Source organism: Calonectris borealis, chromosome Z (assembly GCF_964195595.1).
Source record: "Calonectris borealis chromosome Z, bCalBor7.hap1.2, whole genome shotgun sequence".
In the NCBI taxonomy this organism is placed as follows: domain Eukaryota; kingdom Metazoa; phylum Chordata; class Aves; order Procellariiformes; family Procellariidae; genus Calonectris; species Calonectris borealis.
This window is the reverse complement of record NC_134352.1, coordinates 34,676,488-34,703,757: the sequence shown is the minus strand read 5'-3', so window position 1 is coordinate 34,703,757 and position 27,270 is coordinate 34,676,488. Positions and strand designations below refer to the sequence as shown.

The 27,270-nt window shown below is 42.2% G+C and overlaps 1 protein-coding gene across 2 annotated transcripts; it reads right to left on the bottom strand.

Moving 5' to 3' along the window:
• LOC142075966 (lamin-B1-like) lies at nt 1-26,153 on the bottom strand. Of its 2 annotated transcripts, XM_075138179.1 has the most exons (12): nt 25,579-26,084; nt 13,635-13,791; nt 12,641-12,766; nt 11,454-11,624; nt 9,872-9,997; nt 7,167-7,387; nt 5,995-6,220; nt 3,775-3,879; nt 3,221-3,340; nt 2,330-2,443; nt 1,857-1,938; nt 1-989 (listed from the first exon to the last, which is right to left on the bottom strand). In XM_075138179.1, the coding sequence occupies exons 1-11, from the start codon at nt 25,941-25,943 to the stop codon at nt 1,930-1,932; spliced, it is 1,740 nt and encodes a 579-aa protein (XP_074994280.1). In that variant the 5' UTR covers nt 25,944-26,084; the 3' UTR covers nt 1-989; nt 1,857-1,929. The 2 variants fall into 2 exon arrangements, with proteins under 2 accessions (XP_074994280.1, XP_074994279.1); XM_075138178.1 differs by lacking the exon at nt 1,857-1,938 and having other exon boundaries at nt 25,579-26,153.
• Between the last annotated feature and the right edge of the window lie 1,117 nt (nt 26,154-27,270).

Genomic DNA, 27,270 nt, shown 5'->3' with positions numbered 1-27,270 from the left:
TTTAATTGGTAACATCTTAAACAGAGATATTTTATTCAAAGCTTTTTCAGACATGAGGTTAATGCAGAAAGGACAGAAAAACTTTCCACATTGACAAAGTTACAATTGTTTTCCATACAAATGTAGACTAGACCCCTAAAGGCTTGGGTTTGCTCCTACAAATTGTAAACAAGCAAGACAATCCATATTAAAACAACCTTCTATTTGTTAAAAAATCATGTAATAAAATTTAAGCTGGTTACACTATCTTAACAACACAACTAACACACTTAACATGAATCCTCCTCCAGAATAAGAAATCTAAACAACGGAAAAGAGTACCAGTAAGGAGTTTTACTACATCCTTCAACCTCTGAGTTCTTACACGATAAGCTGGGCTACGTTCTTTTTTTGTGTGTTGTTTTTTTTGTTTTCATTTGGTTTTGTTGGTTGTTTTTTTTAAAGTTTTTTTTTTAACAAAGCTGTTCTTTTCTATTAAAAAAGTTTTATAGCCTTGGTTGCGCTGTAGGAAAAAAGTCTACAGTATAAAAGAGTTCATAGTATCGAAAATGCCTTCCCCTTCCCCAACAGCACCTACATATAAAGAGGTCAACAGCAACTAGCTAGTCTAGAGTGGTGTAATCTAAGAAAAATTGATCCCCAAAACACAGTGGAATATTTCTATTCCAGCAAGTTTTCAATAAAAAGACTGGCATATAAATCTGAGAGACAGGGACATCTTTTTTCAAACAGTACATTGTCCAGAGTCAACAATTCACAACCTGCGAGAAAGTTACAGATACTTCTTTCACAAAACCACCTTTTCAGTGGCAAAAGAAATTAAGGCCATCAGACTTGCAGCTTAAAAATTCACATACAGAAAATACAAAAATACGTTGTGCTTCTGAGAAGGCTCTGTTCTGTGGGCAAGGATTGCCATCACTTGAGGAACCTGGCTGACTGGAAGTTTACATGATCACACAGTTTCTGTTAGATGTCCTTGGGCCTGCCTGTTACGAATAGAAAGAGTCAACTTTGAAAAAAAACCCAGCAGTAAAAGACTTAGCAACCTCAAAATAATATACTGCACATTTTTAATATATGGAATTATTAGCCTGGCATGGCCTAAGCAAGAGTCAGCATGCAAAGCTGTACAACCTGTTATCCCCTGTAAGTAAAAGAATGCTAGATACCCCTTCTTATGAGAGGTAATGGAGGACAGGTACCAGAAAAACAACTTAACTAATGATCATATTTGAATCTCAAGTCAAAAAGCATCACTGAGTTTAGACAGGTGGTGAATCCTGCAGGGAGCACACAGAAGTACCTTGAGAGTTTTTATCTAAAGAAATCTAATCTCTCTATAACATTTTTGTAAGTAAGGCTCTGTAAGTAAAGACACACACTTCAGCTGAACTACACCATCCCAGAAACCACAAAAACAGATGGATGCACTTCAGTACTTTTGCATAACTGCAATAAAAACCTGACTCTGTATTAAATGCCACAAAGTCACAATTCAGTTGTAAGCCAAAAACCATGACTGCCAAAAAATACGATTTCCAACATTTTTCGTCTGTTTACGTATGCACACTTAATTCCTGTTCTACATTATCTTTTCTAACTGGCTTTAAGATATATACTAACTGAAATGTGGCAAAGTTTTAGCGAAGTAGCAAACCTGAACGTTGCATTACAGGAACTTACGTTCGTTGCACTTCCTTTTTTTTTTTCTTTTTTTTTTTTTTTTTTTTGAAGAGCTGGTCAAAACAGTAAGGTAACGGATAAGACTCAGAATGTGAACAATCAAGTATGTTCTCTCTCAGTATTTTCCCTTTTATTTCAAAACATTCTATATTGTCACTGCAAGTTCACACCTTTCCACTGCCTTCAGAGTTGCCATTCTTCAGAATGCAAGAGACATTTTCTCTGATAGTGTCTTCAAATCTCTCATTTCCTCTGCCAGAGAAAATGAGAGATTTAAGTTCTCAAAACTTCAGGTAAATTTAGGTGTACCTGCTTAAGCCAAACTTTATCATAAAACAATTGGCCCAGGGGAAATCTTATCAGGAGCAGAGTTCAAGGGGAAAAAAAAAAAATCCCCAAATCTTTAAGCTTTAAAACCTTCTTTTAAGAAAAATCTACTTCTCTCCATCAAAGGAATATGTGAAATAATATTTTTTACACTCGTCTTAATAACACAGCTTCATGCTTTCATTAAATTACTGATTGAACAAGACAAAAATTAAAGAACATCCACACCCAAAGAGGTATGATATTCTTCCAAAAATTCATGGCTTATATATCTGGTTTTTCAACCTAAATAACCTTGTTAACCAAAACAAGATACCTGCTGGCGGTAAAGGTCTTCTTCCTCCACAGCTTCAGCTGATTCTTCCTCAATTTCCTCCTCTTCCCCTTCACGTAGAGTTGTTTTAAAGACAGTGCTCCTCTGAGCAACCTCCTGCAACAGATTTTTATTTTTAAGACTTGACTCCTCTAAAGATCTGGTGCTAATCTACTTAGATTTTGAGAAATGGGAGTTCCAGCTGTTGGCAAAACTACTTGTACTGCTTCTGTCTGTATACTTTTAATGTGCTGCTGTGCATAAACAGCATTCGTAACGTCTTAGTTCTAAATCTCTTAATGATTAAAAAGTCTTTCTAACAAGACACTCATCAAGTTCCTCCAAAATTTGCTTTTTTAATATTTAAATATATATAAAAATATATATATTAATATTTAAATATTGTCTTACAATTGCCAGATGTCCTAGCAACTGTCCTACCCAAAGTTTTAACTCCCACCTTACCAGAATTAATGCCTCACTGCTTAAAGTGAGTTTCACAGAAACATTCCCCACCCCCCATAAACACACATTTTTAAAGAAAACTGATTTAAGAGACAAATCACTGAAGAGTTTACTAAAACCTTTTCTTTTCAAAGCATATTCTAAGGCACTGCCCAACTCCTGGCATGAGGGCAGTGTCTGAACAAGTCATTCTTCTACTACTTATACTCAATATAGGGAAAAAATTTCATACGCTTCAATAGATTGCATTCCGAAATTGCAGTTAAGATAGACAGGGGTACAGTATGCTTGGCTGGAAAGCAAAAGGAGAAAGCTTTACTCAACACTCATGTGCATTCACATGTAAAGTCCTGACAAGGGTTCTGCCTGCATCTTTACAGGGAATGGCACCACAGAAAGACAAGTTTAAACACATCTGAGGTACTCTACCTCCCCCTGAGAATTTTTCAGTACAACTTTCACATCTTCACCAGTGCCCCAAGAATTCTGGTTCTTCCAGATGAGGTCAGTGGGAGGGCTAGCAGTTACTCCAGCATTTGCAGCCCAGACCTGTTAAAAGAAGTCACATGCGAGCATTATTTGCCAGTCTTACAAGTTTCCATGTTATTTATTGAGTTAATGTATTCCATTTAAGTGACACTGGTGAATCTCCTCCAGTTAGGAAAACACAAGTCTCTGCCTACCTACTTCCAAAGTTTCTTACAATAAAGCACCCCTACATTTTTTAATGCAGAGACTTGAGTATGAAAATGGGCCCGTTTACGGTCAAAATTATTGCTCCATACAGAAAGTAAGTTCCTGAAAAACGTGGCTCTGTCCAACTGCTTCTTAGCAATGGATACAACTAATGCCCAATACAAATATAGTGATTGTTTTCTGAACAAGTACGTCAAAAGGACACAACAAAACCCTTGCGTCTTATTGACACACACAAGTTGGCCAAAAGCCCATTTCAATTGAATAGCTGAAACTTGATAACTTACTGTCACAGTTTGGCCTGCCTTTAGTATATATCTTGAGGTATATCTGTAACTAGCAGAAGTGTCTCCTATCTTTCGGATCATCTCCCAGCCTCCCATAGGTTGATCCTAATAAAAAGGAGAAAAAAAATTTCCATCAGCAGTCATTTTCTGTAACATTTCTGTAACATTCCGTTACATTTTCTGTATAAATATTGAAATCCCCTTACAAATATACAATACATTTTTTGAAGCACAGAATGACAAGCAGACTTCTTAGAAAACAAAACATTCCTCAGTCAGTCATCTTAAAATATGTTTCTACATATGCACACCTCCCACTACATACTCCTTTGCAAGACCTACATTATTTTTTCCTTTCAATCACTTTTTGCTTATCAACTACTTGAAAAGCACTAGCAAATCTAATAGAAAAACATATACAAGTCATCAATACAGAATGACTATTTCAAAGCAAGAGTAGATCTTTTTTAAATTCTCCCACCAACAGACAGTTTCCAAACATTAAACAGTTGCCACTGGAGTCTGACAACAGACAGTTAAGATCCTCTAAAATAAACAATCTTATTTATCTTAATGGACGCTGACATTCAGTAGGTCATTGCAACAAAATACATCATACTTAAAAAGGACTTTATATATTTTCTATTTATTTTTTTTTATATATATACACACACACACACACACTCAAACACTTGTGAAAATTCCCCAAGTACAGCTTATTACACTGCACTACAGTTAGTTGCTCAGATCTAGACCCCTGTCAAAGTGCTATAACCATGAACCATCCGTGGCTACTGGTAACAGAACTGATGGTCCTTCCATGGAACAATGCATGTGTAGTTAAATTAAATAAAAAACCCATGTGGTACACAAAGTGGGGGGGCGGCGGAGCACGGGAAATCCCATAAGCTTGAAAAACTCAAAAAGGAAAAAAACAGCAGGTCCTGACTCACTGGAAGTAGTCTTTGATTTGTCTGAATTTAGTCATCTAAACGCTTAGCTGTCTAGACCAAAACAGTTGTCAAGGTTTCTTCCATTCAGTAAATGAAGTCGGCACTCTCAGCCAACACCCCAAGCAGGTAATTAAGGTACATATGTATCACCATCTGGAGGAGTCTGTCCGTCTCTTCACTTATTAGAGGGGACTGAAACACTTGGAACCAGACCCATCTTTGTCATCTAAAACATCAAGATGAGCTGCCTTTTAGCGAAGGTATCTGATGACATTAGACAAAGCCTATGTGTCACTGAAAACAAAGAATGCAGCTAACTTCTACAGCCAGTTGAGGCACAAACAGCACAGGAGAAGGCAAGAATTACTTCTCTGAAATCAAGGCTGCAAAAAATTAGGTCTTGTAGTTCTGGTGTCCTAATGAGAAAACACTCAATTCTCTCTTCTCCCAGACACAGGATTTAAGAAATTATAGTCCCCAGTCTCCAACCCCTCCTGCGATGACTCGCAGAACTGTATTATAGCATAGGATTTTTTTTTCTTTAAGCAGAAATTACAAGTAATGTCGGGGGCAGGGGGCAGGGAGAGCAGGGCACAGGGGAAATGCACTGAATATAACAGTTAGCATCATTCTGAGAGCAACATAAGGAAAAGTTCTCATTATTACTCAAATGAAGTACCCTTTGATAAAGAGGTATGTGTGTTCCCCCCAGTACAAACTCCAACCTATTAATAGAATGAAATAATCTGAGTAGCCATCATAAAGGTGGCTTTGGCATGGGAATGAGGGCTCCTAAAAACTGTAGATGCAGCCAAGGAAGAACAAGGGACACGGGCAATTAATTAGACATCAGTATGTATTTCTTTTGGGGCTTTTTAAGGCAGAGGAAGTTCTTAAAAGGCTTCTAAAGGAGCCTAATGTCTGCTTGCACTATTTCCTATCAGTGACAGTGTTATCCATAAAGTTTTACACGGAGATCACTTGCAAGGCAGAACTCTGAAGACTGGTACAACACTTGGTGGGTGGGCAACCTAGCAATAAAGCAATTGCTATGGAAAGCATTACAAATCATTAGGAAGAAGTCATCATCAATCCAGAATACCGTATGAAAACTTATTTTGTGACACACTAGTTTTAGTGCCATCTCTTATGCAGCATGCTTTAGCTCTAGGGTCAACATGAAGCCTGAGGGCTGAAAGGGTGCTGAGGATGCCTTCTACCTCTAATCAGCCCATTGTAAAGTCATGATACATGTGCATTTTCAAACCTGTTCAGAGGTGTTCTTCAAGCGGATGAATTTTCCATCAACATCTATCTCCTCAATAGAGACATTTCCAGTGGCAGAAGCTGAGTGGGAAATGCTAACACTACTGCTGGCTTCAGATTCCTCCACATCAATCCTCTTCCTCTTCCCTCTGGTTGTACGCACACTACGGCTCGATGAAGCCCGTGAAACTGTCACTCGGGAAGATGGGCTTGGAGAAAGTTTCAACCTACATTGAAGAAAGGAAGAAACATGCATACATCCCACTTTGGTTTTCCTTTTTCCCACCTTTTTTTTTTTTATAAACTTTCTTCGTCTCTCCTCTTCTTCCCATAGAATTATACATATAGCAAAAGGTACATACAGTAAACAAAGCATGTTACATGAAACAGTGAAGCCTTAGGTACTTTTTGAAGAATCAAATAAAGTGTTGTCAAACAGCTGATTAATGCTTTTGGAGCATGGAATACTGATGGACAACTACATTAATATTACAAAGGCATCTCTATGCATTTGCTAAAGACTGCATTCCTGGGCAGAAAGAAAGAAAGAAAAGAAAAAACTCTTAGGGGAACTTAAGTCATTGGAGGAAATTTATGCAAGAACTCAATGGCACAAGAGCTGTTGCTGTTTCATCCCCACACTTGAGAGGAGTCAGCCAGGACCACTGAGGTATCAAACTACTTTAAATGACAGCTGTGACTTATCAGGCAAAAATTCTCAGTACTGCTGAACTCTGGGGTCAGATGTGGGAAATGCAGCTAGCCAATAAGTTGGGCAATCATAACAGCTGTTACTTTATTAAAATTATTCTATACTTAAAGAAGTTTAGCTAACAATTAAATAACCCTGTAATTAACTCTGAAAAAGTATATTAACCATGGCACCAAACAGACCTACAAATGACAATTCATGACGTTCTCAGTGCTGACTTTTAACAGAAGAATGGTATTTGTTCTCTTGAGAGCTATTGGTCTGATACTCAAGCAGCTTGGTCTCATGCAGACTTAGAAGTAAGTGTGTCAGACAGGAGGGGGCAAAAACAAACAGTGCCTTGGAAACTGTAGTAAAGCACCTAATGAATGCATTCCCAGGAAGACCCGCCTTTTAATAGAGAATGAGACAAGTAAAGGAAGCACACAGACACCAGCATTTGCTGCTACATTCTTTCATACCTCTCCTCTTCACCCTCCAGCAATTTCCGGTATGCGCTGATTTCCATATCAAGTGCCAGTTTAACATCCAGAAGTTGTTCATAGTCACTCAGCTGCTCCTGCATCCGATTTCTTATCTCGGCCATTTCCTTCTCTTTCTCGGACAGTGTTCTGCGACAGTTTTCCCGTTCCTTGGCCAAGTTGTCCTCGAGCTCTTGCACTCTATCTTGCCATGCTCTAGACTAGAAAGCATTGAAAACACCAGCGGTGCAAAGGAAACCTCACCCAAACCTCCATGCACTCTGCTATTCAGGTGACATGGCATTCAAAACTTAAGGTTAAACATCCTGCCCACTTTCTGAATTCAAACTCGATCATATTCAACTTGCTGTTCTCCACCTCATCTCCTACGAACATAACACCTTAAGTTCCAGTGAAACTTACAACATACTTTGAAAGACAACTACCTGCTCCATTCTTCCGAGATCTGAAGACATGTTCCTACACCTGGGCTTTCTCAGTCGAGAAAAATGGAGCTTAAGAGTCAAACTGTTTAAGATGTGCTGGAGAGGACACGACACAGAATTAAAGGGCAGCTCAGTGCAGTTCAGACCCTGCGGCAAGTAAGAGCCCTTTAGATTTCAGATGTCTACTTCCTGCTTCAGTTTACTGCTGCCAATTCTGAATTCTGGGAGAAAGTTCCTCTAAAGGAATAGGGGTTGTTCTCAGTGAAAGCCTGCCTGCCTGTCAGCAGCAGCCCTCAAGCCTTCCTGGAAGTACAGTGGTAAGTGTCCCATTAAGAAACCTAATTTGTCACATACTTTAGAACTCACATCAAGCCAGTGGAACTTAGTATTTTACATACAGAATGGAACGCGTATCAAAGAAAGGCCGAATGATGACAGCTTTAAGATTTACTTTCCCTGAGCGTGCTTTCTTCTGTTGGACAGTCTCTTGAGATTTTTTTTAATTAAAGGACAGACACCGGAACCACTGCCCCACGATCACCTTGTCTGGTTAAGTCACCAAGTTTGCTACGCAGGCACTCTACTTAGGAAGTCATCATAGTCCAGAGACAATGAAAGCAGGCCGTCTAAAAGGCTGATGCAGAGGACCCGTGTAACCGCTTGTCCGTATTAAGAATCAGATAAGGAATTTAATAAAAGGAGTTGAGTGTCACATGGAAGATCCCAGTGGATACCACTGCACGTAGCTCAGTGTTGGTAACTCAAACCAGACCAGCATCAGTGACGAGAGAGTTGCCTTCCTCCAAGAGAACAAAGCTAAAGTTAGTGCTAGCTACTGGTAGCTAGCTGTAGTACTTAGTGCTGTAGTACTAGCACTACCAAAAAAAAAAACAAAACACAGCAGCAAAAATGGTTTTTCTGGGGGACAGTTGCAGTCAAACTGGCAGAAGTTGGTTCTGATAGCCCTGAAGTTAACAACCAGCACCCTCTGCAAATTCAGAAGCAAGTTCTCTGAAGCTAGCTGTCGCTCCCAAGTACGCAACAGAACACAGGTAATTAACTAAAGTAAGAAGGGAAAAAACCCTCAGAAACACCTGTTGGCTGAACCACCACAAGGAAGATGACAGTAATCTAAAGGCAGAAATAAGATTTAAGTAGACAAAACTCTCAATCCAATTCCTGTGTAACCTCATGCACATTCATGACATCGCTTGATCTTTTCCAGAAACTAACTTGCCTACGTAACAGGAAAACTGAGAAGATTCATACTAGTATCTGCCAAGTTATTTGGAAAATTATGAAATAACATCCCCTGCATTTATATGCTTCACTTAAAATACACAGAATTTTGAAGTCCTACAAGAGCCTACTGTACAGGAGGAATACAATCCAAACTGTATTGCAGAAAGGATCAAAGCCAAATGTTACTAATATGTTACATTTTCAAAAAACCAAATGTTTTGTTGCGTCTTCAACTGATTAGTAAGTTACAAAAGCCCACTTCAGAACCAACTCCTAACATTTCTCATTTTCACTCTGGATTTTCCACTGCAGTGCACATGACGTTACTCCCGTCAAATAAGCTAGTACTGAACATACGGCTTGTCATAGGTTGTGTCATACTTCTTCGGCTGTGATCTATGTGCTCTGTGATCTGACTAAGTATAATTAGTTTCTGCTCAAGACCCGGCTCTACAAATGCTCAAGTACAGTAATTTGGTGTATTTTCAGTGTCTCATATATTTCATCCTCATCCTGGTAAAATCACTCTTTTTTTTGTGTGGGGTTTTTTTTTTTTTATTTTTTATTTTTTAAGAGTTCTAGATGCAAACTGGATCTAGGATGAAAAGAGACACCAAACAGACAGAGACTGCATATTCCAGCTCTGGCTTTGAATGTTGCTTTGTGGAATCCCACGCTAGGCTCTCCAGCTGCTACAGAACAGAACTAAATTGCTTAGAATGTCGAGAACTTTTAATACAGAGCTCTTGTCTAAAATTGTCCCATCTATCCGCAAAAGGTTCCGCGCAAGCCAGTTAACAGTACTCCCTTTCAAATACTCACTCTGCAGCAGGATACTGCACAAAAAACTCAACTTTGTCAAAAGGAGACATGAAGAAATTTGAAAAAGTACAGAACAGCAGACAAATTCAAGTCATGATGCTGAACACACTTACAAGTTAAGGGAAAGAAAGTCCTTTAATATACATATCAACAACTGTAATTGGCAAGACTGAAGAGTCACAAAGAGCTTGTTACCTCTTTCTGAAGGCTGGCGATATGGGAAGACAGAGTATCAATTCGTACGCGACTTTCATTCAGTTCTTCTCTTATTGTGTTGGCTGCAGAATTGCTCATCTCAGAGGACAGTCTGGCATTCTCAAGCTGCAGTGGAGCAAGTGAGGACATCACTTTCAAAGCAACTTTTATTAAAAGAAAAATGAGTCACTAAAGCCCACACGCAACACTAAGCCGCAAAGTTGCTCTCTGCAGCTCTCACACAACGAAACGCCTCCTTCTTTAGGGGTTGAATACGGTGGCTCAATTACCATGCTGGATCGCCCTACCTGAAATCACAATCCTCTCAATATTTATTCTAGGATTAAAAACTTACAAGTTTCCCTTGCAGACATCACTGAAGTTGGACTGCTAAATCCAGTTTTCATGCTGGCCAATGTTTAGCTTCATATATTTAATTACTGTAGCACTGGTTTTGAGTATGCTTATATAGAAGAAGCTAAACTGAAATTGCCAGTTCTATAAAACCAAGCAAACTTACGTTAATTTTCAGCCAACATAAGCAAATCGGTAACGTGCCTTCAGATTACAGTACCAGTGCCATGAGTTACTACTGCTTCATTCTATCACAATTTCGAGCTCAAATAATTTTATTTTTTTAATCCTTCCTGCTGAACCCTACCACATCCACTTGAGCAGCACCACAGACTTACTATTGAACTTGCAGTTGCAGACGAAATGGAATCTAAAAAACCTTTTTTAAATTAAAAGTCAAAAAATACAGAAACAGTACGCCTGAAGAGAGGGAACAAGAAAGCCTCAATTATGAAAGCACGTTTAGACTCAAAAAAAAAGAAAAAAATAGATCTTATTTTAAATCAGTTTTTCCAAGTCAGATCGAAGCCCTGAAGATAAGCAACTGCACACTCTTAGGACTGTAAAGACTGAAGTCTATGCCAATAAATTCAGTTTTCTGCTGCAACATCCCACCTGGTTTTTAAAAACATTAACTGCAGCAAGTACAGCCACAGAAACCAGGTTCAGTTGAGACACAAGGATCCCTTCCTGGCAGAAATGCTGAATCACAGTAGAGGGAGGAAATTAGGAAGTATAACTGATATCAGCTTAAGTATGCTTCCTCTCTACAAGAGTGAAAAGCAGAAATCATTGGGTGTGGTAAAACTTTCACGTGTTTTGTATGGGGTCAGAGGATTCAGGATGCTGTCTTCTCAGCAAGCCCTCTTACGAAATAAGTTTTGTACAAAATATGGGACACCTTATTGATCATCGAGACTATGTTACAGCTGACGGGTAATAACACATGAACTTTCCTTGAATTCATAGTAATCCCAGTCCTAATCCCTTTTTCCCCTGCAGTTCACCTTGACACGGTGCTCCCTACTCTTATATTATTGCACTTCCTGAGGATTAAACCTGTTCCCAAAAATGAGACCTGAAAATGCAAATTCACATTCAAAAGCATGGTAATTTTAAACCAAGCTCCATAATAAAATCCTCTGAAATGCAAGTAATCAGGGTATCTTGATATTAAATAAAACAAAAATAAAGTACGTCAGACAACTGTATGAGAAGATTTTCTCACTTTGGCATGGTAAGCCTGTTCAAGCTCTTCTTTGTACAGCTTCACTTGTGCATCATGCTGCTCTCTTATTTCACAAAGGGCTTGGGCCAGTTTATGTTCATATTCCATTTGACGCCCAGAATCAACCTCAACTAAGCGAGTTTCATGTTTCCTTCTTGTTTCATTGATTTCCTAAGAAAAACAGAAAAATAAAATACCATTCAGTAAATGAGACAAAACAAGTTTTAGAAGACTATCCGCTGAGCAGATAGAGATGCAGATTTTAGCCAGCCTTGTGGATCAGCGTTAGATTAGTTTGTCCGACATTGAAACTTTCAGTAGAAACACAGGAGCACTTCCCCAGTCTGATACCCATAGTACATTATTTTGCAATAGTCAGTCATTGAAATTAGAGCTAGGATACCGTCGGCATGTAAAGTCCCATTCCCTTCTGACAGTTGCCTGCACTTTCAACAAATGCACATCAGTATGATTGGATTTTAGAAATACATCCTCCCCTTCTTCAGGTTTCTTCTATGCTTGCACAAAATTAAATTTTATTTGTATGCTTGCCCCCGGTCTCTGGAAAAAAGGATTCCAACTACATGAACAAAGCTGAAAATACAACGAGCAAGCAAATGTGCACACAGAACAAAAGAGACTATGGTTACGTTTGTTACTGCTCTAAGGTTCCTCCCGGAAAGCCTCAAGTACTACAAGTCAAAGGGAGAGTGGCAAGAAAAGGCTCTAAAAGACAAATATTCATCAACTTCTGTTCCCATTATTCAAAAGCATCCTATTAGAAAGCTCGGAAATTAAAAGCCAGTACAATTTCATTGCATCTGTTTGAGTGTCCCTCTCCACTTTATTTCCCATAAAGGGATTACGCGAGAAATTAACCCACTTTCTCATTACTGTGAAAAGACATGTACACTGCAATACCATGGGCAGAATTTAACACGAAACGACATGATACGTGAAGCTATTTTGTCACAAGAGCTCTGCGGTAACATAATTTTTGTGGGAAAAAAAGTTGGAAATCTTCCAGCTGGAATAGAGGTAAACCCTGCTCCGAGTGGGAGTTCAGACCAAATGACTTCCTGAGGTCCCTCCCAACCTAAGCTACTTTAGTATTCTAGAATGCCCCCCCTCCCCCAAGTTGTCTTCTCCCCTTTAAAAATGTGAATTCTCGAGACTAAAGCATTTACCTCCTCATACATAGTTTTACGGAATTCCAAGTCCTCAATGAGACTCTGACAACGGTTTTCAAGATCCACCTTCAGTAAAGTTTCATTTGCAAGCTGTTCCTTGGCAGCAGCTAAAGAAATCTCAAGCTTTAAAAAAAAGAAAAGAAAGAAAAGAATCAACACAACACTGATTATGCAGCAGAACTCACAGAACACAAGGACCTCAGCTACCTGGAAGTACAGCTAACTTCATGTTATGGTTGAACTTAACAATCAAATCCAGTATTTACACCATTAATGTCTTTTTCCACTCCTTTTGCTATTCGCTTGCACAAGGGAGTTCTAGGTATTTCACACCGGTAACTAGCATTAAAATGCTACTTAAAAATTTTCCTTACAAAACTTCAGTTTTTCTACATGGCAAATACCAGTTTCCCGGTCTCCTCAAGTCATCCTCTTGAGGTGCTGTTGCTTAAGATCACAAATCATGGGTTTCAAAGGGTTAACAAAACTAGCCCAAGACTTTTTTTCCCCCTCTTTGTTCTACCAGATGCCCAGAAGACGGAGAACCACAGGCAGAACTAAAAGGAGAGCAGAGAGAATCACAAACCCTTACTTGTCAGTTATTCGTTATCTGTATTTGTGAAGTCAGTCTCGTCCCCCAAAACAGTTCTACAATTTGTCACGTTTATTTTGACTCTTGACCTGCTTTCTTCAACCTAAGTACCATCCCTTGCAACTTCAGAGACTGCAATTTTAAAATCACTCTACTGCACCATTCACATTATTAATAAACTGAACAGTACTGGACACAGACACCTACGCAATACCGCTTCCAACGTTGATACAGAACCACAGGTTTTTCTAGTTGAGACTAGATGAGAGGTTTGTATTTATTTTTTCGGCTACAAAGTTGCATTTTACAAGAATTACAGCTCTTACTATGGATGTATTATATATAAAAACACCTCATTTGCTGACAGAAGCTTGATGGTTAAGTGTTTTTTCTTCTTACCTGTACAATTTGGTCTTTTAAATCCTCATTTTCCCCTTCCAGACTTTTCTTATCACCAAGGGCTGTGGCCAGTGCAGCTTCTTTAGAATTGAGGGCTGCTTCAAACTCTCGAAGTTTGACTTGGGCTCCATTAAGATCAGATTCCTTTTTTGCATAGCTGGAATAAATCAGAGAAAGTGGTAGGAAAGTCTACCCAAAGTAGATGCCCCCAAAGTAGACTGCTGACTAACAAAACAAGGTGCAATCTGAATCTTCAACTTACAAGACACCCAACAAAACCATTTTGTCTTGGCTTAAGTTACCCTAATTTAAATCAAATCCTTAGTTGGGCTTTCTCATCTGATATAACAATAGCTTAATATTTTGCTTGAGATGTAGAAATCTAAATGTAGGGGAAAGTCAGTGTCAAACAAGTCTGAGACATAGATACGGAAAGGCGAAACTGTGTGTTTAAAGGCACCTCTTGTTTTCTCTTTAGCCAGCCACTGGAAAAAGGTCCTACCTTCACCAGAATCTTAATAGGAAGAAATAAGTTCTCCCATCAGAAGGCTCTTTCCATAGGATGGAAACCAGTAAATTATCTTCATTGCCTTTTTTCCACGCAGGAACTTGGGCAGATCCCCTGTCTGGGCTGCAAATACCTCATTTCCAATTAACAGACCAAATTCTCAATGAAAATTTATGTTCATTATCTATAAGCCAGTCCTCCACAAGCAGAAGCTATAGCATAGTGAACTGCTTTGCAGCACCCTTCTAATCATACATAATGGCAAAGTTCCATACATCTGAGGAAAGATACCCAAATCCTGTCTATACAATAGTCTGTGACATCACTGGAACTGCACTCCTGCAGAGGTACAGGTGCCTTTTTCCTTAGGAAAGCGAACACACAAGCTTTTCAAATTACCACTCAAATTAGTTCTCGTGTCTATGCAAGCAGTCAAACAGTTTCTATGGGTTTATTGCTGTCCTGGTTTTGGCTGGGATAGAGTTAATTTTCTTCCTAGTAGTTGGTATAGTGCTGTGTTTTGGATTTAGTAGGAGAACAATGTTGGTAACACACTCATGTTTTACTTGTTGCTGAATAGTGTTTACATAGTCAAGGACTTTTCAGCTTCCCATGCTCTGCCAAGTGCACAAGAAGCTGGGAGGGAGCATAGTCAGGACAGCTGACCCAACTGGCCAATGGGGTATTCCATACCATATGACGTCACGCTCAGTGTATAAAGCTGGGGGAAGAAGAAGGAAGGGGGGACGTTCAGAGTGATGACATTTGCCTTCCCAAGTAACCCTTATGTATGATGGAGCCCTGCTTTCCTGGAAGTGTTTCCAGGAACACCCGCCTGCTGATGGGAAGTAGTGAATTAATTCCTTGTTTTGCTTTGCTTGCGTGCAGCTTTTGCTTTACCTATTAAACTGTCTTTATCTCAACCCACGAGTTTCCTCACTTTTACCCTTCTGATTCTCTCCCCATCCCACTGCGGGGGAGTGAGTGAGCGGCTGTGTGGGGCTTAGTTGCCGGCTAGGGTTAAACCACGACAGTTCTCTAAAACAGTATATGCAAACAAAGTCGTCAAATGAGAAAAGTAAAGTAATGCCGCATAAACACAAACCCACACTCTTCAGCCTAAATTAATTATTCACAAATAACGCTACAACAAGCTACCATCAAAAACAGGGGAAAGGAAAACCATACTTAGGAATCAAAATGACTGTTGACCTTCAGATGGCACAAGCAGCTTTGTTTAAACGTGTAATACATGTTCTTCCACCTTGAAGTTGATTCTTCTTCCCTCTGGGATACCCACATTTCTCTAGTAAGCGCAGTAGCATGTAGAAGTTCTAGGTGTTTGTAATCAAACTATGAATATTTTACAGGAATGGACAGATTCAGGTTCAGTAAGACAACAGCTAGCACATTTGCAGAAGTGAAAAAAAATCAGAATTCACAACTCTAAACTGAGGAGACTGAAAATTGCATAAAGATTCATAAGAACAAGATTCAAAAGTGTTAAAGAATTAATTCACTACTTTTTAAATCACTGTGCTCCTTATTAGAAACAACAGCAATGCTTCTCAGCAAAATGAGACTAATGCAATTTTAAAAGGAGAGACTCTTAAATTTAAAAGATGCTTTTCCAAGATTACATGCAAGCATATGCAATTAACGTCGTGCTCAAGAGGTGTGTGCACAAAGGCTTGCAAAAAACATCTGTAGAAATAAAATTGTTTGGCTGTTTTAGCACTACAGCCACAAGATGGCAGGCTTTACGTAACAGATGCAGCACTAGCTAATCCCGCTCCTGTTGAGTAACACCACACTCACCGAAGCGGTAGGCAGCAAGAGCCTGCAACACAGGCAGACTCTTCTATACTCAACTATTGTTCTCCTTTCTGCTGCTCAACGCTATCCAGTCCCTCCGTGGCATTTTACATACCACCTCTTATGCCCAACAGTTCAGAGCAGTTAGGTCCACAGCTCAGACAAAAGCACAGAATTTAGGCTTTGGCCAGGTGGACTCCTACTTCCTAATACTTGCATTATTCACTGGAGGCCTCTGTCCTGTCCCTCCCCTTCCACCCAGGCCTGCAGGACCTTCAGCACACAAGAAAGCTGTACGGCAGAGGAGGAGAAAGAGGGAAGGAACGGTGTCTCTCTATGGCATATCTGTAATAAAAATCTCTCCACATCAGGCCTTTGTTGTTTGATCACTGCTGGAGAAAGCTTGATTTAAAACATGGAGAAACTGCTTCATGCAGGCTCTCTCACGAGACTTCATGCTGAAGCCAAGCCTATCAAGTTGGATCCCGAAACTAGAAAGTCGCACATACACAGGGCCATAGCGTGCCTCTCCCCATTCCGCCCCAAATTATCCTGGACCCCGAAACAGGAAGACTCCCCACATACCTTAAAGTTACTTTGGTTTTTTAATTTTTTACTGCAAATATCTCTACCAATTACAAACTGGTAGGCAGCTGAGAAGAGAGCTCTTGCAGTTGCGACAACAGAGAAAAAGATGTCTAGTATGGACTAGCAACAACAACATAATTAAAACCCAATACATTACCTATACCACTAAATTAGGAACTACCATTATTATCAGCCCAAAGTACCTTCCTTGCTTGTTTGCAACAAGATTGGCTGTGAGGCCATCCTATGATTTAATGCAACTGAAGTTACAGAAGGGAGAAAAAAGAATTAAAATTAAGCACTATTAGTTGTTAGCGTTATGAGTTGTCTAACTATGAGACAGCTCATCCGAACACATTCGCAGAAAGAAAACAGAAACTGGAGCTCAACACTTCAAACGCTGAAAGCCAGATGAAATCTCAGCAGTGTCATCCCAGCCCTAAAGGAATATGGGAAAGAAATGAAACAAGATCAAAAAAACCTCTGTGAATTATAAAAACAAACACCAAATTATACAACATATACTTCACCCTTACACCTAGTGATTTTTACCAGGAAGAACTTCAGCCTCTCGACAACAGCTAGCTTCTTCCTCCACAGGAAGCCAAAGCTACATCTCAAAACACCAAATAAAACCCAAACATCTTCCTGTTGTAGTGTTAGGAAATTAGCCAGAACTGTAGTCCTTTGTCCTGGTTTCGGCTGGGATAGAGTTAATTTTCTTCCTAGTAGCTGGTATAGTGCTGTGTTTTGGATTTAGTGTGAGAATAATGTTGATAACACACTGATGTTTTACTTGCTGCTGAGTAGTGTTTACGCTAATCAAGGACTTTTTAGCTTCCCAAGCTCTGCCAGGTGCACAAGAAGCTGAGAGGGAGCACAGCCAGGACAGCTGACCCAAACTGGCCAATGGGGTATTCCATACTATATGATGTCATGCTCAGTATATAAGCTGTGGGAAGTTGGCCAGGGAGCAGTGACCGCTGCTCGGAAACTGGCTGGGCATCGGTCAGTGGGTGGTGAGCAACTGCACTGTGCATCACTCATTTTGTATATCCTCTCACCATTCTTCTTCTTATTATTTTCCCTTCCTTTTCTCTTCTACTAAACTGCCTTCATCTCAATCCACAAATTTTACTTTTCCTTCTATTCTTTCCCCCATCCCACTGGGCGGGGGGGAGGGGGTGAGGGTGTGTGCAAGCAGCTGTGTGGTGTTCGGCTGCCTGCCAGGTTAAACCAGGACAGTCCTTTTTGGTGACCAACCCACTTAGGGTCCCCCACCCCATGGTGGGGTCCCCCCCACACCCCACTTGGGGAAGGGAAGGTGAAGAAAGGCATCTCCCCTGTAGACTGGCTCTCTGAAGGGAAGAGGTAAAAAGTGTAATTACTAATACTTTCTGAGAGATAGCAAGTAGTTTGGCCCACAAACAAAAAACAAAAGTAAACAAATAATTGCTGACTTGCATCTTCTTCAAAGCAGCAGCTTGTTTTTCTCTCTTTTGACTTCAAAGTGTGTGGATCTTCTTATCCATGGAGTTGTAATTTATTTTAAAATAGTGTAGAACTAGGATCTGCCCGAAAAAGAGCCAGTTCCCATTCATTTTCGTTGTACTTCAGAGAAAACTTGCACTTCAGAAATTTAACCCACAACATTTAATTCACATAAACACTACGGAATATAAAGAAGTCAGTCCCACTCCTACCTAGCATTACCAGCACAGGTCTCACTAACAGAGTTGCAGCCACATATACTTTAAAAATGGCTCAGCACACACCACAACAAGAATATTGCAAACTGTTTTCCCCAATACACTTCAACCACTCAAGCAACCTGCCAGCAGTAAGTGTTCCAGAGTGCCACTCTCAGGAGTACAAATAACCCTGATAGCTGCAATACATCTGCCCAGCTCACCATTAAGCAAGCTAATTTCTCCTACCAGAGGCAGTCAAGCTGAGGCACAGATTTCTAAGCAAGTTAATTTGCTCAGCATTCCCAAAACTCAATAACCTGTAAAGCAGAGTAAATCAACCCAGACACAACTATAAGGTACTGTGGTTGTGTCTCATTACCTGCACTAGCTCATTTAAAGCTAGTTCAAAGCTCTCAAACACAGATACCAAGGGGCAATCACTGCTTTGGTGACATTACCTGGACCACTTGGTTTGCAGTTCAGTAAAGTGGCCGAGTCACTGAATAGCTCACGGAGAGAGGCAGGCTCCCTCTTCACGCTCTTGCACAATCACTCTTCTTTCCTCAACCCCGAGGTTCACAAAATAACCTAGAATTTCCTGGAATCTCCTTAAATTTCTTGCTAACTTAGTAGAAAACCACACAGGAAAAAAGATAAAAATAATTTTCTACCAGTTTGAGAAGTTGAATTGGCCTTCCAGAGCCAGACAAACCACACACATAATGCAAGATAAGCAGGAAGACTGCTCCTTCCAGTCAGTAGCTACATCTCAGGCGTAATTTAAAGTTCTTTTGAAACTGCTCAAGTGCAGGATGCCACCACCCTACAGATGTTTCTCACCTCCCACACCCACCCACTCATTTCTGCCAGTACTTAAGAGTCAGCTCACAAAGCTAAGCATTACCAACATTAACCAAACCCTCCTTGAAAAACATTGGTTTTCAGCCAATTCATGACATAGCTACACAAGTGTTGTAATTCATGGTAATGCAGCCTATATTTACATCCATATAAAAGTACACAGTACTGCACATTGAGCTAGTTTTCCACTCCAGTTGTAGAGAAATATGAAAATCAAAAAACAAACTATAGTCATTAATGCTTTATGTTTTGTTTAGCTAGCAGTCAGTTTTCCATGCTTTTTGCCCTACAAAAGAGTAAGGTTATGTTTTGCAAGGAACTGATTTACAATAACCTAAGAAACATTTGTCTAAAGGCATTCAAGTTTTTGTATATACATCAACATGACAATAAGAGTAATTGGACAAGCTTGCCTCTCCTGTAAGTAAATGTATGTAACTTGGTTTCAATTTGTCTCATGTCACCCATTTTGTTTAACGGGAGACAGCTGCTAAATGTTTGAAATCAACACTAAACATACATCATCTCCAGCCACTTACTACTCAACAGTGACCCTTCTTGAAGGGCTCAGTCATCGATGTGAATCCCACTACTCTAACCAGCAACCTAGGTAGAACCTTTACACATGCAATACATACATATCAAGTCACTGCCCATTACCATGTTATCATTACATGTGCACATATTTGAGACCACCTTTAACCCTAAGGCAAATCTTTCCTTGCATTGTTATGTCTTACACTGCATGGAAGACACTTCGATAACTTAGGTTATATTCTTACATTTCAGTTGCTCAAATTATTGTGCAACAAGGTCATTACTCCCCTCCTTACTTCTCTCTGCGGTGCACATCAGAACCGTGATAGCTTTCAGATTAAAGCTCAGCAGTTCCCCAGCCACCAACCTTGACCTCACTTCCCTAGATCACCTACAATAATGAAAATATGCTTCGAAAAGTTTCAAGTCAGCTTCCTCAAAACAGTTCCTCTAGCTCATTACAGCATACCACATATGCACCACGGGAAATCCTGGAACAGCTGTTACAACTTTGCTTGCATTAACACAACATGGTTCTTCTGAGTAGCTGCTCAGGGTACCAGCTGCAGAGTGCCACACACTCACACAGTAATTCAAGCCATAGGCTGATACCAAGCTATTACTGATGTTTATTTTACTGCCTAACCCCACCAGAGAAATTAATTCCAGAATCTGGATGAGCAGGAAGACCAGCTGAAGATACAAAGCAAAAGAGCCAGAGAAATAACTTCTTAAATATTAAAAATGTATAAAACTAGTTCCTTGCCACAATTACCTTTACTAAAAATGCTTGCACTCTATAAAACATTTGATAACCAATGACCATTATATGCTTTACCAATACCTTCAGTAAACTACATGATTTTTTTCAAAGTTACTTTTCTCCCATTGTCTCCTCTTACAGGAAAGCAGCTGTACTTCAGCACTGGAAAACTGCCACAGTGAAACCTCAGCCTGCCAAAGACAAATGTAAACAAGGAGTTTCCTAAATGAACTAGCATTAATACCAGCTCATGCTTCCTACACAGCGCAGTTACCTCACATGACAGATCAGAATACAGACAAGTCCAGCTCAGGATTTTGACCTGCTGTACACTTAAATAAGTTCCCATAATGAACATTCACCTCACCAATGGAAATCTATCCTGAAACTTGACCCATAAGCAGAGCGAGGAACACAATAGTAACAGTAAGCCTGAGTTACTGACCTCCCCTAGTTCAACAGTACTAGGTAACACAGCTGTGTCAAACCTTACAATGTGAACCGTTGTTACATTAATTGCTCAAGTTACACATCAGGATTTTTCCTCCACCATCTTGGCTCTACAGTTTCCCCTGGTTTGCAGCTATTGCAAACGGTGAAAGCATGATACATTTCCACCCAAGAGCAGCCACTTAATTCAGTCTGTAGGATGCTGGAGTCATGGAACATTCAGAGCTCTACTCTTGTAGCTGCCACTTACATGATGACATTAGGAAATGCCTAAGGATCATGTCTTTCACTACTTTGCCTGCATTGTCTATTTAGCTCTTTTCTCAAGAAACATGAAATCTGCAGTGATCTGAAGTCCCAGCCAAGGCCACACTGCTCTGTTGTAAGAAGGGCACTCTACCTAAAATCAACAGCTAGGAGTTTGGTGCTAATTGCATCATCACAGACTTTGATACTTTAGCTGAGGATCCAGCTATTTGCAGGCAACTATCTGGTTTCACCTTCATTATTCATGAGCAAGTCCAGTAGTTGGAATTCCATTTGCATGGACTTTTTTCATGTAACACTGAAGCTTACATGTCCAGAATGCCTTTAGTCCTCCACTCACAGACACATCTTCATTGAAGCCATAATTCCTCACCTCACCACCATCAATTTGAATCTAATGATAACCTGGTACCCCTATTTGAAAGGACTGTCTCCATAGTAACCTAGCTACCAGCCACAGCTATCCTGCTATAAACAGTGAGGAAGGCACACTGTACTCTCATGAATCCCAGTCATTCTCCTGCACCACCCTCTCAGGCCAACAGTGCCTGTACTACAGCATGGTGAACGGGATCGCAGCTCGTTTTCCAGCTAGATCAGTTTCTCAATTCAGTTCACTGTGCAGACACACAACACAGAAAATGGGTGGTTATGGAAGCCACAGCAAGGATCCTGAAGTTCCCAAGACCAGTTTCAATTAGCAGCATGAGCTCCTGTTGTTGAACTACTGCTCATGTCTTCTACAGCCCTTGACTGCAGAAACATGGCAATCACAATTGAGCATACTATTTAAAGGAAGGAGGGAAATACAGGGATGTCTCTACACAGTGGCAAAACATACAGTGAAGTCTTGCCTAATCAGGAGAGAGAAAATGAACTGGAAATACAGTTAAATCAGTAAGTTCTCCAATTCTTTCACAAATTGGGGAAGAGACGAGATCTCCATCTTCTCTACCTCCTAAGAGCTATCCAAGAGTTCTATATGCGAGAACTCAAAAGTACATGGATTTTTTTCCACAATGCATTCTTGAGATAATAAATTTATTTGGGCTTATCTCAATTCTCCCTGTCACAAGCCTCCCTTTACTTTCACAATCATGCATATCATCTCCCCATCCCTTTCTCAAAACAGAAATAGGGACGACAGCTTTTTTTCCACCTCACTTTTTTTTTCCCTAGTTCTTCAAGATTTGAAATATCAAGAGAATCCTTCATATTTATTTAGCTACAGCAGTACCCACTGCATGGCAGGCACTCTAGAAGTAAAGTATACAACAAGTTCACCATCTATATAGTAGTATCAACTATAGAAACAAATGCAGTTTTTCTTGAGGAATTAAAAATGTCAACAGAGTAAGCTTCTGGGCGCTTAAATTCAGGAAATCACACCATATATATGAGACCAAAGTCAGAAAAATCAGAGAATCAAACAAACAGGTGACTGGGCCTTAAAATTAATCTTGATAAAGAAAGAATAAGAAAAGTCCTACAGCACTTCTAAAGTAACTAGAAGCTTCAGTCTGATGCATTAATTAGGCAAGGGACTGAAAGATGATGACTGGAGTAAAACAAATGGATAAAGCACTTCAGACGAATGTTATACTAACTAGACAAAGCAGAATTGCACATGTGTCTGGGGAAACAAGACTGACATCTGCAAAAATATTCAAATAGCACAGGAAGGCCGGCTAGACCATGAATCATTTTGCCCAACTTCAGCCAACCAAGCAGTGAATCATCTATGCTCCCTCCACAGACCCAGGACATCTTGAGAGCAACTTCTACCACTTATCTCCATTGACTCTAAAGGGAACCAAATACCTAGCCACCACTACTCTGACTCTTATGATGTGGCTACTAGTATGCCTAAGCCAAGCTGTCTGCAGCTTAACAAACACCACAGTCCCAACTCAGCCTACTTCTCCCCTTTGCTCTCAGTCACCTCCTATATGCAAGTCCTGGTACTTCTCTAGTGACAGAAAACTAGCAGAAGTAAGCATCTTTCTGCCATTTTAATGATCTAAGTTAGCTAGCTGAACAACCAAGACAACAGTCAGAACCACAGGTAGGACAGTGATGGGAACACATGGCACTGTTTGCTTCTGCGGCAGCACACTGCTAGATTGGCTCAGCGGTGCATCCACCAGCAACCTTTCACAACCAAGGGTAGATGAGATTAATCTCACTCCGATGATCAGGATGCATATTTTGCAAAGAAGGGCAAAATAAAGTTTATTCTGCAAGAGTCTAACAATAGCACCAAACATGCCAGAAAATTCCCCGTTTTTTTCCAGGTGTCTCTGTTAGCCAAACTACGGTAGTTACTCTACCCATATTTAAACTACAGCCAGGGCATACACCACTCTGCACTTCAGCTTTCTGAAAGGGCAAGGAAAATCCTGGTAAGAGAACACACATTCTCATCATACCTTACCACCTGAGATCTTTATGATAACCAGTATAATATCACTTAACAGCTTTAAGAAAGAAGGCATCAGGGATTGTGCTCCAAATCAGGTGAAAAAAACCTTTGCTCTTCTTTAAGACTTTGTAAATAGAATTACAGATAAGCTTAGATATCCCCAAGATATCCATCTTAAAAATACCCACAGACAACTTAAGAAACTGCATGCCATAGTAAGGTCTGCCACCAAACAACAACAAATAGCCACATATAAGTTTATGTAGGACCTAGTAGCCTTAAATAGCATTAAGTGTTTGTTTTCCTAAACTATTCAGGCATTCTTGTCCTGAACTATATAATCTGTATTCTCTGCTGTACAGAGATGATCTGTTTGAGATGGGTATTGAGAGACTATCAAGCAGTAAGACTTCACTCTTCCTAAGAGGTCATACCCACAGCACAAGAGCAATTCCCTGCTCCCTTGCCCGCCCCTCCCGATCATCAGCTTTTTGCTAAATATCCCATCACAGGAAAATGCAAATAAGAACGTTCACACATGTGCCCGCATTATAGCCACAGAAAGGGAATTTACTATAGATTGCATCTTGAGCCCAATCCTCCACATACACTCTTCTGAGAAGCTGGCAGAAGATTGTATCTTCCTCCATAAAGTCACTAAGAGATGGAAATTCCTGGTTTGACTTTCAAGTCAAGTTATTTTGGTGCCTATCCGCAGCTACACCTTGCTTTCCCGGTCACTGTCAATAATGTCTTTGATGTAAGACCTTCATGGGGCACCAAGAAGTAACCACAACCACAAGACTCACTAATTAGAAGCTCATGGTTTGTTTTTTAAATAACAACTTAAGAGCCCAAAAGATATTGGAACTGTCTGCAGACACATGAAAACATCAGTATGCTGGTTCACACATGAAGCATCTTCTTCGTTATGAAAAATCAGGGCTGAGCGTATATTTAACTAAAAATCAAAATTAACAGGTTATACGATGGTAGAGCAGGATTAACAATTCTGCTCTTTTTTTTCTTCCCCAACCTTAATCCATTGACAAACTTTGAAATCCCAAGTCTAAAGTCAGAATGGCAAATGGGCCTAACTAGTGAAAAAAAGCCCAAACAGAAGATTCTCTTTTGCTAGTAGAAAACTGCAGCAACCACAGAAATCAAATTTAAGGTAAACGCAAACAAGGAAGCCAATAAACAAACAACTGAATCAAGTCAAATATGTAAGAAGCAAAACCTAGCAGCACAAATCAATTAATTGCAAGAGTGGAGATCTTGGCACCGTGCCATAAAGCTTGAACTCTTGAGGGTATCTGGTCACGAATCTATCTTTTCTAACATCTGAATACCCAGCAAAAGAAACAGAAATCATAGTTATTTCTTGGTTTAGGTAACACCTACCTGTTATTTACTCGTGTATTTTTGTATTACGAACTTAACATCTTTCGAAAAGGACATCTAGAAAGCCTAGACCCGCAACAGCCACTGCACAAACTGTCACCAGTCCGCGCTTTTCATCCTGAAGCAGCTTAAGCCTTACGGACAGAGTCATCCATCTGTACGGGGCGGGGGGGCGGCGAAGGCTCATCCTGACTCAAAACCCGGAGCCCTCCAATCTCACTGATGTGAGGGTGAACTCGGGCCAAGTTTCGAGGGTGCCGCCAACACCGCTTCAGCCGGAGGCCTTGCTCTCTGCACCGACTGGCACACGGCGGCGGCTCCCTGGCAGCCGGGCGCCAGCCACCGCCTTCCCCACGGGCGCAGCTGAGGGTGGCGCAGCGGCAGGCGCGGCGGCGCAGGGCGGCGCGCCGGGGGCCGGGGCCGGGCTCGCCGCGGGGGCCGGGCCGCCGCTTCCCGCCGGGGCGGGGCACCGCTGCCTCTCGCTCATTCATTCAGAGCGCAGGCGGCCGCCGCCGGGCGGGAACGGCCGCCACAGCGGGCACCGCTCAGCCCGGCCGCCAGCCCCGGCCCACTCGTGCTCCCCATCCCGCCCCCCATCCCCCCCCCCGTGCCCCCCCCCCCCCCGTACCCCCGCTCACCTGCCCAGCAGCTGCTCGTGCTCGGCGCGGATCTTGCCCAGCTCGATCTGCAGCTTGGCCCGCTCCCGCGCCGTGTCGTCCAGCGTCCGGCGGGCGTCGGCCAGCTCGGCCTCGTAGATCGCCTTCAGGCCGGTGACCTCGCGGCCGCGCACCTCCTCCCGCTCGGTGACCTGCAGCTGCAGCGCGCTGTTCTCCGTCTCCAGGCTCCGCACCTTGTCGATGTAGACGGCCAGGCGGTCGTTCAGCTCCCGCAGCTCCTCCTTCTCCCGCAGCCGGGACATGTGCGTGGGGCTCAGCGCGGCGGCGGCCGCGAAGCCCCGGCTCCGTGGCCCCAGCGGCGTAACGGCCGGCGTGGCGGCCGCCATGGCGGAGCGGCGGGAGGGACGCGCACGACCCACGGGGGGAAGCGGAGCGGGAAGGAGGGAGACCGGGCGAGGCGCCGCGGCAGTAACAGGAGAACCAAGCCGACACCGGCGGGGCGGGGGCCCAGCCGCGGGCGGGCGGGCGGGCAGCGAGCTTGCCGCCGCACCGGCGGGCTGCGCGCCGAGATCCAATATGGCCGGTGCCCGCCCAACCTCGCCAGCTCGCGCCCCCAACACGGCCCCCACGTGACCGGCCGCCGGCCAATCGCGATGCGAGGCGGGCCGGGCGCCGCGCGCCGCCGTCGGCTGGAGACTAAATTCAAAACCCGCCACCGCCCGCAACTGTCAGCCGGCGCGCGAGGGAAGGAGGGAGGCCGCGCCCCGCCCCGCCCCTGCCCCCCGCGCGGTTGAGGCGCTGAGGCCGCCCGGGCGCAGCCGCCCCGTCCGTCGTTGCCGTCTCTGGCTCCGGACAAAGGGAGCCGGACCCCGGCTCAGGGCGGGCGCCCTGACCGCCCCCTTCCGCGCCCAGTGGGTCCCCGCAGGGTGGGGGAGTCTCAGCCGTTGCGCTGTTCCCTCGGGCGACCCTCCACCGCCCCTCCAGTACGAGACGGGTTCGCCAGCGCCGCCGGCCTGCCCCCCCTTGCCCCCAAGGGCCCACGCCCCTCGCCCCACCGACCTCCCCGCCGGCCTGCCAGCGGCTGCTCGGCCCGGGAGAGATCCTCTCACTTGGCAGTGAAGCTTCTGCCTATGAGGAAACATGAGAAAACTTTGCTGCGCCAGACATTTCCTACCCCAAGTTTACTCTTCCCTCGTCTGGAGGCTGCACACTCTAATTTGAAAACGATGCTTGACTCCAAATCCTGTGGGTGCCTGAGTGCCCGGATTTAAGTTGCCTCAGATGAGTACTCTGATTTCAGTATTCCAGATGCAATTACTGATTGAGATTCAGCTCAACCCAGGTTACAGTGTTAGCATTTGAATATTCCTTACCTGAGTTAATGTGGCTCCTGAAGGTTTATTGCGAGTGAGATGTTGTGTCCTTAATTACAAGCTGAACGGGAATTCATCAGGAAAAGCACGAATCCTTCAGAACTGAGCGCGCTGCAGGTCAGGTTTCTGGCTTTTAAATTAGGACTATCTCTTCACAAGTGATTAAGTAGGCTGCATCTTCTGGAGGTCGGTTTACATTAGGACCACTGGGCATTGTCAGCTGGATGTTAGAAAGTAGAAGCTGGAAAGAGAAACACGGTGAACAGTTCAAAGTCTCGATTGTAAACCCAACTGTCCCTCTCAAAGAAATTCCTGTAGAGAGAGCTTGTCAGCAGGAAAA